Source organism: Temnothorax curvispinosus, unplaced genomic scaffold (assembly GCF_003070985.1).
Source record: "Temnothorax curvispinosus isolate PA1 unplaced genomic scaffold, ASM307098v1 QBEX01001170.1, whole genome shotgun sequence".
Taxonomy (NCBI): Eukaryota; Metazoa; Arthropoda; class Insecta; order Hymenoptera; family Formicidae; genus Temnothorax; species Temnothorax curvispinosus.
In genome coordinates, this window is record NW_020210950.1 from 381,366 (window position 1) to 395,354 (window position 13,989).

At 36.6% G+C, this 13,989-nt stretch overlaps 1 protein-coding gene across 1 annotated transcript in view; it reads right to left on the minus strand.

Annotated features, from left to right (window-relative positions):
• LOC112460650 (1-phosphatidylinositol 4,5-bisphosphate phosphodiesterase epsilon-1-like) overlaps positions 1-13,491 on the minus strand; it is a 29,843-nt gene extending 16,352 nt beyond the window's left edge. The window contains exons 1-3 of the mRNA XM_025025444.1: positions 13,159-13,491; positions 11,734-11,879; positions 4,913-5,108 (exon numbers count right to left, since the gene is read on the minus strand). Coding sequence (XP_024881212.1) covers positions 4,913-5,108; positions 11,734-11,756 — 219 coding nt within the window. The 5' untranslated portion in view covers positions 11,757-11,879; positions 13,159-13,491. The remainder of the gene's footprint in view (positions 1-4,912; positions 5,109-11,733; positions 11,880-13,158) is intronic.
• Positions 13,492-13,989: the final 498 nt, after the last annotated feature.

The following is a 13,989-nucleotide window of genomic DNA, read 5'->3' on the forward strand; positions in this document are numbered from 1 at the left end:
AATCTATATAAATTTTTTTTATTTTATGTGAGTTTGTTATAATTAGGAAATAAAAAAAGGAAGTTATAAGGAAAATAAATTGAGACTGGTTATTGAAAAAAAATAATAATAAACGTAAAGGTTTGAAATTTTAACTGTTCAGAGTGACAATGAAATTAGCTTTCAATTCCGCATGACGTAACATGACATTAACAAACACACTACACATTACACAAACAAAAAACAAGTAAAAAGAGGGATATTGATAGGGATTGAGGGCTAATGATTCGTTTATTAAAGCGAATTTATTAAAGCATTTTGCTATCACGACATGCATGTGAAAGGGACATTTTATATGAGATTATAAAATATATGAGAATTAAAATATAAAATAAATGAAACATAAATGATATTTCACACATTATACATATAATATAAATGAAATACTATAAATTACATTATTGGAATATTTAATACGTATAAAATAAATTAATCGGTACCGTTTCCGATGTAACGTTACAGTTGATGAATCATGGAAGTCCAGAAGAAATAAAGAACTGGCAGCTGTTGTTTCGCATGTTATATCATTCTAAGCGTGCTACCTCGAAAGAATACATTGTTCGACGACTAGATGTTCATTTCGAGGATGTAGATTCGATAATCCGAGTAACGAAGTTGCCTTTGTTTCTCGAAGAGAAACTTGGCTTTCGAAATAGGAATCAATAGTTTACGGCTTACTCTCGAAATACACTCGAAACACAACCTCGGAATACACTCTCGCGTGTTCATCAACACGAACACTGGATGGCCCTTTAAGTCTCTTGATGACTGGTAGCATGTAAAGAGCCCTTTCACAAGTGTAAATCTCTCGGCAATCTCGTAAATATAAACAGCACTGAGTAAAAGTGGAAAAACGGTGGTTGGTCTTATTTTTAATTTTCTGTGAAAATTCTTTGCCGGCATGTATATACGTTTTTCACGAGATGTGGAGGATGCAATAAAAGTAATTTAATTAAATAAATCAAATGATACATTAAATGTGTAAAACTGTCCTTGGCATCCTTTCGTCTGGTTATAATTACTATCAGGAATTCGCACGTAGTACACATATAAAATACATAATTTATATTTAACGATATATATTAAAATTACATCTCTTCAGTTTTTGCGGCGAAGTACTTAAGCAAGGTTAACGCAAATTATATGTACAAGTAATCGCTCGGGAGCTTGTCTACCGATCTGTAAGCTAGAAGCGCACACCAGTAGCAAGAACTTTAATGCTTATAATTAACTGTTATCCGATAACCTTAATCTTGCATGGATATATATCGAGCGACCGTTTCACAACGCGGCGTCATAAGGTAATGCTGTTTCATTTTATCGCGCCGTGTTACCCGCCGATCGACCCACCGCCGTCGCGCGCCGTCGGGCGACATTCAAAGCCGCTAAGTCGCGCGATCCAAATTGCAAACGTGCTGAAACACATCTGCCGGCAGAATAACTCGGATAGATGCATGTTGATCGAGTTGCTCGCGCGGGTAAGAAATTATGTTCAGCTATGTTAATGTAATTTAACGCTCTCATGGAGACGGAGACACCGCGATTTGTCGCGTGATTGAATAACGATATCGCTTTTTGATAAAAAACCGAACTGCCTACAAATAAGGAAGACGGGAGAATTAACATTTGAAGGGTCGGGGACATCTTGAAGAACATATCTCATATAAAAAATTTATTTTAAGAAAGATCTAATTTTTAATAGCATTTGCTTGTTCCAAAATAGGATATTTTTAAATAAATGTTTATTACATTTCTTTAGGAAAATATTTTTTACGTTATATATACATATGTTATATAGTATACGTATTTTTTGAATTAGTTACTTTAAATCCAAAAATTTTAATCAAATCTGAGAAATAATTAGAGATATAAAATATGTAGAATGCAAGTTAAATTACTTTTAAACAGGGGAGAAACAATGTTTATCCATTTTTAAATACAACGCGAGGAGTATTTTCATAAAGAGATGATTCATAAAAATAGACATACATATATTCATGAAAATAGATATACATATATGTATATGACAATTAAAAATCTCCAAAATAATCATTTTGAATAAAATAATCTTTTTCCATTATACAATATATATAGGGCTACATATGGGGTATAAAACTGTTTCTATGTATTAATAAATTAAGCCGCGATTTTTCGTGGCTAGATAATATATATTGTCATTATAAGTCGAAAGATTTAAAAAATCTTTCAACCTAGCTCTTCTTTAATTAGTACATATATAAGTTTTTCTTTCGTATTTAATTCGCTATTGTTTCTATACGTTTGTTTATAATTTTCCTCTTGATGTTACCCACGAGTAACGATGTGGACACAGGAAATACGGCAACATAGAAATCGACACCGTAACATTTGGTTTTTCGGGGCTTAAAGCTCGAGACCATCCGCGGCGGACGTGATGCCAGACGAGCGAAGTGACTTTCGCGATGTTGCTTAACCTCGTTATCCTTCCTGCCTTTCTTCCTCCACAGAAATGTCTCCCAAAGGACGTACGTGCCGATGAGGGGACAATCAGCAACACACAGAGCGGGATAATAGAACAACGCATATCGCAAACTTGGTGTCTGACGCATCGCGGGCGCCGCGTCGATGCCGATTTGGAATTCCATTTGCGAGCCGTGACATCCGCATCGTGGATACATTCAGTTTGGTAGATTACACCTTCCAGAGGGAGGGAAAGAGAGAGAGAGAGAGAGGGGGGAGGAGGGAAATAAGAGAGACAATGCTAATGAGATATACCTACTACGCCACGTCTTCGATAGTCTCAAGGCAAAGCATATCGTTTACTTTGCTCCCGTAATGTCAATCGATGTCGAATTCATTTGAATGTAATTAACGATTAACACCCGAGACGCGAACGTACGTGAATGATCACGTCGCAGATTGATTAACCTCGCACCCTAGAAATTATACGTTCTGATAAGCTTTTCCATTAGCGGGATGCGTAACTGTGAATAATTTCTTTGAATTTACATTATAAATTTATGTATATATTTCGGAGAAATGTGAATGAGAATTTTTGTCAACGCTGATAGATTAACAACTAGATCGTATATTTTTATGGCTTTCATTCTGTCTGATTACAGTTTTATTTTATTTGCCTAACATGAGGATCGTAAATATAAATGGAACGTAAATATAAAGTGAATATAATAATGTAATATAATTTAACGTTAAATACACATATGCGATTATTGACTAATAATTAATTAAGGCTATATAAATAAGTACTATTTACTATTTAAACTAATTTAGATGACAATTTACGTCAGGATTCAAAACAGAAATATATTTTGATACATGTACAGGTATATATATTTTAATACATATTTTATTCTAAATTTTTGTCGAATATTTTTCACGTTACACGGGACATACAATTTTAAATAGAATTCTATGTTGAATTCTGACATAAATTAAGTTATTCATTTTAACAAATCTTATAAAGTTTTGTTCACACTTTTGTTCTCCTTTCTCGAAACAAACGCTTCGCATTGTGACTTTGCGATGCTGTTTCACGTGAACGGTTAATCTAATTGCAAATTCGTGGTGCTGAACACGTGCTTGGTTATATTTACGACTGGCGAGTGGCGAATATCCACTCTGCGGATTTCCTCGTACAATTTAAGTTTCATGAGTCGCTTTTAGAAACACTGATTTTCGTTGCGGTCATTCTAAACGTGCTCTTAAATATCAAATACGCTGTAAAAGGCGAGGTAGATACCGTTTCGTTTCTCGATGACGATCGTTAGCGACAAGAGCAAGTAGTTTCCGCCGGCCTACAACCATCGTAGCTGCTGGAGGCCGATAGAAACCCCTTTTCTTATCGCTTTTACAGCGCAGCCTTTGCCTTGGTGTCCTTCCCATGCTACTCTTGGTGAAACTTCGTAGAAGAATCTCAATGCGCAGTTCCCGCTCGGCGTTTGCGCTCGAAATGATCTTGTTTGAAACGCAAACTGTTTCTCTTCCACTGATTCCCCCCAGGATTGATCTGATTTCTCTCCGTCGGCTTTGATAGTTTGGTGTAATGTTGGAAACGATTATTTCATAAATAAACGATCTATTATTATAAGAATACTCTCTATGGAAGATTTCATTTTCTTGAAATTTTTAGGCATCTCATCTTAAAAGATTATTCTCGGGTAAAACTTTCGCAAACTTGGATGCGCATTTCTAAGTCTTAACATAAGCTTTTTATTTGCTCTAATTTCTTATTAGTTTCCCTTCTTTAAACGAATTCGCCGCAACGCCAAAGTTCTCGCCATCTTTTGAACATGCAAATGTTGTTAGAAGGACGGAGTAAATTTGCCCTGTCACTGACCGTCCCCTTCGTTCCCTCGATTACTCTCTACAAGCCCACTTGTGATGCGATCGGGAGAGACATGTTGGATATCACCGGTGAACTTCTTTGGCTGTTGGCCAAAACGCGAAAGCGTTCAATTACTTATGAGCTTTTTCCACGACTCAGCTTTTTCCTCGTCGTATCGTGTTCCACGCGCTTGAACATCAGATAGAGAGATAGATTTACGAAAAGTTACGTTACGCTATCCTATCTAAATAACCAGTCTTCTGCTCCCATGCACGTAGATACAGATCTCGTCTTTTATCTCACGCTGACAGTGATCTTCAGTATAGTAGACAGGATAAATATTCCAAAGTAGAGTTGAAAGAAGACCAAGAAGCGGGCGCTGATGCGTAATATTTAACAGCGCTTACGTGATCAAACATAAATGAAATGTCAATCTATTTAACAACGTGAAACAGTCAATTCTACTTTTAAGCATGTGCAAGCATAAATTCCAAGTATATACACAAAGTGCGATATCATACGAGCAGTGGTATAGCTTTTTGTATTTACCTCTATATCGAACTCGATAACTTCCTTCAGCTCGCGCAGGAAGGCTCCGAAAAATGGCACCACAGGGCATTCCGGCATCGCGAGAGCGCGAGCAAGCGCACGGTCATATTCGGAAGACAGAAGGGCGGAGGAGAGATATTCCATAACCGGTATGCGCTCGTTCACACTGAGCCAAAACGGCTTCAGCTTGTTGGACCTGCAATTCAAGTGAACATTCGTGATAGACAAGGCGGGACATACTTTTTCGGATATACTTAAGAGGTAAACCGCTGACGACGGAAATTCGCACACCTCCACTTTCAAATAATGCGCGGCAACACAGCAGGGTATTAAGGGGGTTGATATACTGTTTTAATACTTTAATACTTTTGTTATAACCAGTCATACCTTAATAATACTTTTCTTAGTAAATAATAATGGTGATTTCGGATATATTTTAATTAAACAATTACAAAACACGTGAATCGAATTTATCGGATAGGTCATAAGTCGAAGGATTAGCGGTGTTACTTAATATTCTTAGGATTTAATACTCTAATGCAGTAAATTCAAATTGGAGTAACATTCATTAATTCCTACTTAATATCTTAATTTTGTACACCAGCGTTATACAGCGGTTTACTCTGCGTACAGAATTACCAAGCTTAATTTTAACTGAGGTAAATTTCGGAAGCTGCTGATAATTAAAGGCGTGGGACTCGAATATTAAATTAATTTGAGAAGCAAGATTTTGAACAATTTCGGTATTTTGGTGGTTGAAGCATGAAAGGTCTTTCTTTGAAATAATAGTAGCAGTAATAATTTAACGTTATGAGTTCATTCGAAGTAATTTATGTTTTGTGAGCGTTTTTTATTCAAGACTAGACTTAAAGTTACACATGTTTATTCTTTCCATAGACGAAAAAATATTTTTTAATTAAAAATTTAATGTTTTTAACTATTCTCATATATTAAAATGCATGAAATCTGCAAGATAAATAATTAAGAGAAGAGGTTGAATAAATTGCAATTTGGTATCGTGAGCACAGCAAGTTTACATTTACATTTACGACAGTTTACACTTGTACGACAGTTTACATTTGTACAATTAAAAATAAAGCTGATAGTACGCCAGCATCCGTATGACAACCATGTACAAGCTTCTTGCAAACAGTTTCCTCCGTTTCGTGTACTAGCGGTCGTTAAAATCACGAAACGTTTACCGTTAGAGCGTTAATTATCTCTCTCTTTAAGTATTCTCCGTAGCGCATGCAGCCAGTTAGCTCCGAATGCTCCTGCAGGGTGGAGAATGTTTCCGGCTGTGCGGGACAGTCGGCAGGCGCAAAGGTCGTTCTGGAAACGATATTCCCGCACGAAACTTTTATCCTCTCATTCGCGGGACGAGCATAGGAGGACGGTGTGTCTAACTTTACAGTGCCGGCAATAAAAAGTATTTTATTTCTACGCCGGGCTTCCGATGGGAGCAGGCGGTAAAGGTTCTTCTTTGCGCGCCACTTACGGCGAAATTCGTTCGTCTCGCGGAGCATAAAAAAAAGCGCCTTCGCGCTTAATAACGAGTACCGCGAGAAGAACGAAAGCGATAACCGAAGGGCGGAATCAGCGAAACAGAACGTAAACCGAAATTTCCCCTGGAAGACGATATTAAGCTCGCCGAGACAATTTCCCTCGCCGTTTCAGAGTCATCGATCAAACGGGTGATACTTATGGCATTTCGATTAGCTGGTAGCCATCGATTTTAATACGTAATGCATTTTATTTGAGCTACACGTTGTCAGAGCAATACTGCGGCACAAAGATTAGTTAACAATTTTTCTGCGATATAGAGGGACAAAGAGAAGGAAGTCAATCTTGAACTTCTCAAGCGGAAGTGAAGTTCGATTCTCTTTTTCTTTCTCTTTCTCTACTTCATATTTCCATCTCTCTATGAGAATAAGTTTCTGAGATATTCTCAGAGACGTTCCCCCCATTTAAATGTGCACGTGGAACATCGATCAGAACTTCCAAGCAGATTTTCAGCGTAGTTTTCAAGTTGGCAAAAAACCCTTTAATAAAGTATTCTCCTTTAGACGCCTGATAGATTACAAAGAGCCCTTGCGCGGAAGTTTTTTTTTTACTTCTGTTCCCCCCGAGGCACAAACAATAATATTAAGTCAATCAACGTCAGTTTTTTTTTTCCAAGTGGATAGACATCAGGCGTGATTCATATTGCGTATATCGCAGCAAAGATGTAAATTAGAATTGAAATGCATTTGAGAAACTTGTGTATTTTATTCGTGAACAAATTTACAAGTGAAATCTCGGTAAACAAATTACGCTACTTTGAAACTAGCAAATGGCATGTACGGTAGCTTAGCTTGACATATTGACTGATCAAATTTCCCATGTCGTCAAGTTTTTTTTCATAGCCGCGACACGTTTTCGAAAACTTTACGAGTCATTTATTTGAGACTTTCAAAGTCCATCGTGTAGAATATCGCTTTGTATTTTATTTCTTCTTTCAGTCCGCCTACGCCGGGAGAGGATTAATTATCAAACGAGCAAGAGAACGATTTTACGGGCGAATAACGCGCGAGTCGTCGGTCGTATTCGTTGATCTTCGTGAAAATTAATGACACACATTCATTACTCGAATTACTTTTCAACGGGAGATTATCCCATTCCCTCGCGAGGCATCGAGTTGAAAGAGGTCGCAGTCCCGAAAGAACTCCTCGTGAAATAATGCGATTACGTCATTGTGAATCGTTTCGGGAAATGGGTAGAGCATCGAGCCGAGAAACATTCGTAGAATGAGCTACGTGTCGTGACACTCGATAAAACTTTCACGAGAAGCTCTTAATAAAGCAAACTACCACGGAAGCCACTCTTGCAATAAGACACGCGATAGGGATCCTACAACAAGACATATCTCTGCGTTTAATATACATTAGGCTTGTCTGAGCTTTTGCGAAAGAAAATTGCGGGTCCTGGGTTTAATTATTTTTACAAGACGTAATTGTGTTAAATATGATCAGTCCACGGACATGAAATAATTGCTGATGCATTTATATTTTGCTTTTTACCCAATTCTGTATGTTTAACGGGTCCTAAATTTTTTTAGTTTTTTTTTTGGCCATATTTCTTGACGAGTTTAAAGTTGATTCGTCTGACAATTTGATGATTTCTTACTAATTTTTACTTGGTTATGCATATTAAAATATCTCAATTACTCTTATCTCATTTTGAATTGTTTTGGCACTAAAGTTTATTTATAGGAATAAAATAATAAAGAATAAAATTTAATAACATAAATTTCTCAGTGTTAAAATCAGATTGTAATTAAAAATCCTGACATTAAAATAATTATCATTCTTTTGATTGTAAGAAATTTTCATTAAATATCTACATTTTGTTGTAATAACAGCCACAAATATATATAATTAATATAGTAATTAATTACCAATTTCCACATGTATATGGCCGATCCCTTTTATCATTAGCAAGTAGCGTACGCGTTTCTTGTGTCATGATTTGATGGTAATGCTCTGCACTGAAAAAAAAATGTGCTTGCTTTTAGTGAATATCTTTACTAAAATTAGATTTACTTAATTTAAATAAATAATGTTAAAATGTAAAACTTATTAATTTTACTATAGTAAACTAAAGTATTAAAATCAGAAAATGTTTTCTTCTTGAAACGTTTACTTGAATCAAATTCAGGTTTACTATATTACAGTGTAATAGTTATTGAAATATAGCAAATGAATTTTTAAAATACTAAATCCGAATCTTTTAATTTAAAAAATGGCACTTTAATAAATATTTGCTTAAATTCACGTTTCCAAAGTTATAAAAATAATAAATAGAGTAATTATAAGAAATAAATATTTTCTTTAGTGCAATTTATTACATTTGAGAAAACGTATACTGAAATAAAGTTAATATATTCGACAAAAAAAAGCGTACGATGCATGAGACAGTAGGATGAAGAAGCAGAAACAAGCCCGGAAGCAGGTCGTTACCGGGCATAACGTTTATGCATCAGCCATAGTAAAGGGAATCTAGTATGTTTCAATCAACTGGCGCGCGAACGTTTTCCGATTTCCTATTTGAAATCCGAGTGTTCTTGCAACATATTTAAGAGAAATATGTTCATAAATTACGTAATAACTATTGTTCACTAGCCCAATTCAAAGATTCACATACATTATCTGTAATAATGTTAATTTTGACAGGAATGTGAAAATATTGTTCAAAGCTAAGTAAATTAAACCAAAACGCACAAGAAACGGACTCACAATCGATACATTTCCGATGGCTTCAGACTTTAAAGAAGTGTAAACATTAGTTACGCTGATTTTAATTTAAACGATGCACTTGACATCGAACAAGAGACAAAGCTATCGAAATTTAACGAAGATAATATTCAGAGAGAGCAATTAGTGTTTCACTCCTCGTAAGTCAAATTCGCGTATAGATCGCTGTTTGAAGGACACTTATTCGACTCTAATAACCATCCTTCTTTTGAGATGATAGCATCTCCACGGAAAATCTCTACAGTCGAATCCTGAATGCCATCGTCTGGAAGCCTGACAAATGGGCAAAGCATCTTTGATCTCTCGCTCGTTGCAAATTCCAGATACGCGGCCGCGAAAATGTCAAAGATCTTAGACGTTCGGGAAGTATTGTTATTTTCCAGAGAAATTATTTTAAATTTATAACGTCAAAATTGGATCTTGTCCAATGAGAGGTCTAATGCAGAGGATACGTTTGAAGAGGTTGATATTTATTGTCGAACAGTCTTCGATTTTTTACTAAAGAGGACTAAATGTTTCCTCGGCTGCCGCTCGGGATACGGAATCCCACGCAAAGAAATCCTCTTGTGTAATCGTATTAAGTACAGTTTGATCCGATTCTCGTAGATATCGCAAAGTTTTTATCGATAAAAGTTCAAAGACTTAACATCATATTCGATTACGTGACTATCGTGGCTATCTTACTTTACCTTAATAAAACTCACTTGTCTTGATAAAAAGACGTATGTTTTAACAAACTTAAAGTCAATCAAATAATTAACAAATAATATTAAAATTAAATTAAAAATGAAATTTTTTTTACCGAAACGTAGATATTTCTAAAGATAGTACCTATTGCGATGAGAATATCTCGCTTAAATTTTTTTATATTCTTTTATACTTGATTAATTAATCATGTATAATTTTATGCTTAATTGATTACCTTTGAATATCGTAATTTTTAGATAATGAAACGAGTATTCAAATTTTCTTGTGCCAATACTTATACATATAATTGAATACTTTTACGGTTAAGATTAAACCACAATACAAAAAGAAGTGTCAGAATTGCAATACAAGTATATTTTTTAATTATTTTTATCGCGACGTTGAAAACTCTGCATATATTTTCTAAAAGAATGTGTAGATTTAACTATAATTTTGAACTTTCTAGAGTGCAATTTTATAATTAAGTAAAGTATTACGTCTAAAGACATAAATTTAAAAAAACAATTCTTACTTGGTACTAAATTATATAGAGATTATCTGTAATTTTATACTGTTGACTTTTTCTTGAATTCGTTTGCATGTTATTAATCTTGTTTTATGCAAGAAATAATTTTTCTCGCAAGAGGTGAGAAAGTGTTTCATTCCAAGGATATTTAATTCCTGTTTGCGAGGATAAACCACTTTGGTTGCACTTTTAATGGGTTTTATCTGACTTTGCGCGAATGGTCAACAATCATCGCGACAAAACAAACTATAAGTACAAAGTTTTTTAATTGTTAGTTCGTGGTCGATCGAAGATACTTTTCAAGTTAAACATTCGTTATTTCTCACTGTTGGAGAGTTTTCATTCATAGTTTTCATTTATACAGCGGCAAAGTTCTACGTACGTATACAGATATTCAAAAAGCTACCTTTTGCGTTCGGTATAATAAATCCGAATAAAGCTCGAGCTCCATTGTCTAAATGTGGAGAAATATAATTTCAAGAGTCCTTTATTCCAATAGATGAAGATTAATTGAGCTAGCACGACCTTGGAAGTCGCAACATCATGCAACAAACACGAGGAAAGTTTCAAGGAAGCCTTGAGTTCGGATTAGTGTCGCGATCTCATTGGGGGATTATATGTTTCGCAGCTCTCTGGTGCGCGAGACAATATCCTCGTAATTCGTATAAATTTCTAATTTTCTTCATTTGAAATTTATTCAAGTTACAAATTTACAAGACAGTATACATATAATAAAGTTGCCGAATCATTAATGACTTGACGCTATCGTGTGAAAGTTTTACACGTGCAAATTAAGAATACACAGTTAGCTTGTTCAATGAGAGTGATGAGCAGTTTGTTTGAGTTCTCTGGTAATCCTAATTCATGTTAATCCGAGAGATTAGCCGATTATATAATTATATGATATGAAATTATAGTTACGCGTACACACAGAGGCGGCGGCGACGACGCGACGGCGCGGCGGCAGCGCGGCTAAGTCTCTAATCCGATCGAAACTCGAGACCGACGGGATGCGTGCTGCGGTCGTCTTTCGTAATAATCTATCGCTGCCGACAGCAACTTTGCCCCGCGGTTAGATCCTTACGGTGGATGAAGATGGATGGGATTTCGTAATTTTGCGACCGGGCCAAGAAATTGTATTACGACTTTCGTACTTGGCCCGAAACAATGCGGGCTTAGCTGCCTGACTTTACGGACAGTAATAAAGCGAGTGCGTTGCAGGAGGTGGGAGGCGGCAATTTGAGGATTGACCCTTTAAGTATATAGGGGACTTAGCACCGTCATTCACGTTTACGACAAACATTATGGGTACTTACTTTAAACCGGCAATTATCTCCATGACTGAATTAAAGTTTCCGGTATTCCAACAGGTTAGCGCGACGCGTAGAAGGCAGGACAGCACTGCCTGCCGTTCTTCTACCGTGGCACCGCTGTTGATCGCGTGGGTGACCCATGAGCTTACCTGATTAACAAACATGATAATGATTATCTTATTTGCATCGTGTCCCACTGTACTTTACGTACAACAACTAGGACGCGAATTTCGATGTCGTTGAACTGGACGTCACAATGCAGGGGAGAGTGGGGTAACTGCGAACACGGGGCGAACGCGAACGATTACTATTGTAGTATATTAGAGTATTCTCCCACTTCTCACACTAGCGATAGTCCGATATGCGCTTGTCAGTGGTACGAATACGAGAAGTGGAAGAATATCGCTACTTTAATATACTACAATAGTATCGTCCGCGTTTACCCCGTGTCCGTAGTTACCCTACTATCCCCTATGTTTCCGACAAGTCAACATTTATGTGGCATTTATTTTTGTAATAACACCGTAATTTATTTCGGAATGATTCGCGCATCATTTTTTCGAGTTAGTACAAACAAGCTTATTATTAATTATGAGTAATTATATATTAATTATGAGTATTATTAATTATGAATATTATTAATTATGAGTAATTTCCGACATCGAAAGTTTGGAATTTTGAGAACTTGTCAAATGCGAATGCATATATATTTAGTGACGCAAAAATGACACGCGAAGTATATCATTGGCGATAATTGAAACATTAATTTTAGTCTGTGATCTTTATTGTAATTTTTATGTATCGTATAAGAAATTAAAAGTTATCGCGTTGTAAGGAAGTCACGGAACATTGCATTTATCCGCGAGAAATGTCCAGAATTTTCCAGCGGCTCTCTATTCCGAGGCTTTTGTTTAGCACGGTGATAAAGAGAACAACGTGGAAAGCTTAGGGATGGAGAAACCAACGTTTCCAACCTTGAGCGAGGATTTAGAGTGGGAAATGGCAGTGGGGACGGGCGGAAACGAGTAAGCGAGGTCAGGTGATATCCGTACGCGTGTGAATATACATGTATACGTGTATATACGTGTGTATGAGTGAAGTGGGTGAAAGTGTCTGGCGAAAACGTACGGAAAGCCGCTGGAGAAGTGGATACCTCATTAAAAGCGGCTGATGAGTGTTTCCGCGAGGCAGAAGACCGAGGGGGGATTCTTGGCGCAGAGCGCTTTTCCTCCGCGCGATTGTTGATTCGCGTCTATTACTACCCTCGTGGTACAGTGCCATTTTTTTTCTTATTTACGTGTCAAAATAATAATATCGCTTCGCTGATTAGAAACCACAGTTTACGGGATTCTTCCGCGGCATTTCTTATAATCAAAAGGCACATCTGCGTGCTGTTGAAAAATGCGAATACAGGGAGGGAGAATGTACCTCATTAAAACGATCGATGAGAATCTGCACGGTGGAGTACACCGTGCCAACAGGCCAGGTCGATTCGTCCTCGGTTTGGGTCGAGCTGTTGGTGGTGCTGGGGTTGCTGCAGCTGCGACTCGGCGACGGGGGTGGCCTGGCAGGTGGTTTCTGCAACGCGATCTGATCTTGCTCCACGTGCCTTAGGTACTCGCTCGGTGGTACCTGGTAGAATAGCTGGTACTCGCTTTCCGTCAACCTGAGCGCCACCTCCTCGGGGAAGTGCAGCAGCTTATGCAGATCCTCCAGCTCCTCAGAGCTCCGAGGCGGCTGCGGCTGCGGCCGCTTCTCCAGCTCTGAAAATGTTCATTAAACGCGTCCTTACTTCTTTGCATATTCATGATGTGACATGAAGAAAGAGAAAGGGATAGAGTGTGTGCGTGTATATATGTGTGTGAGATCAATACAGCTTTATCAAAGACAGAATGAGTATTATTCATTGTCATTATCATCAATTTTATTATACTCGTATTATCATGTCCTAATAATATTAAAATTAAAAATTTTCTAGTTTATTAAAATTTTACATAGACTTTAAAGTTTTCTGAAGTTTGTTAAAGTTTAATATACTTTGAAGTTTCTTAAAGTTTGTTAAAGTTTTGGTATTAGACATATTATTATGTTCTATATATTATATAGATCTTATTTATACGTGTTTAACGTTGCATAGCATTTTTTTTTAATCTCACGCGATGTAATGTATTTCATACAGGTTTAATCAAGAAAGAGGTTTAAGTAAGGAAAAATTCTTAATCGATACTTTAATATGATAATGGCGTTATTAAAGGATTA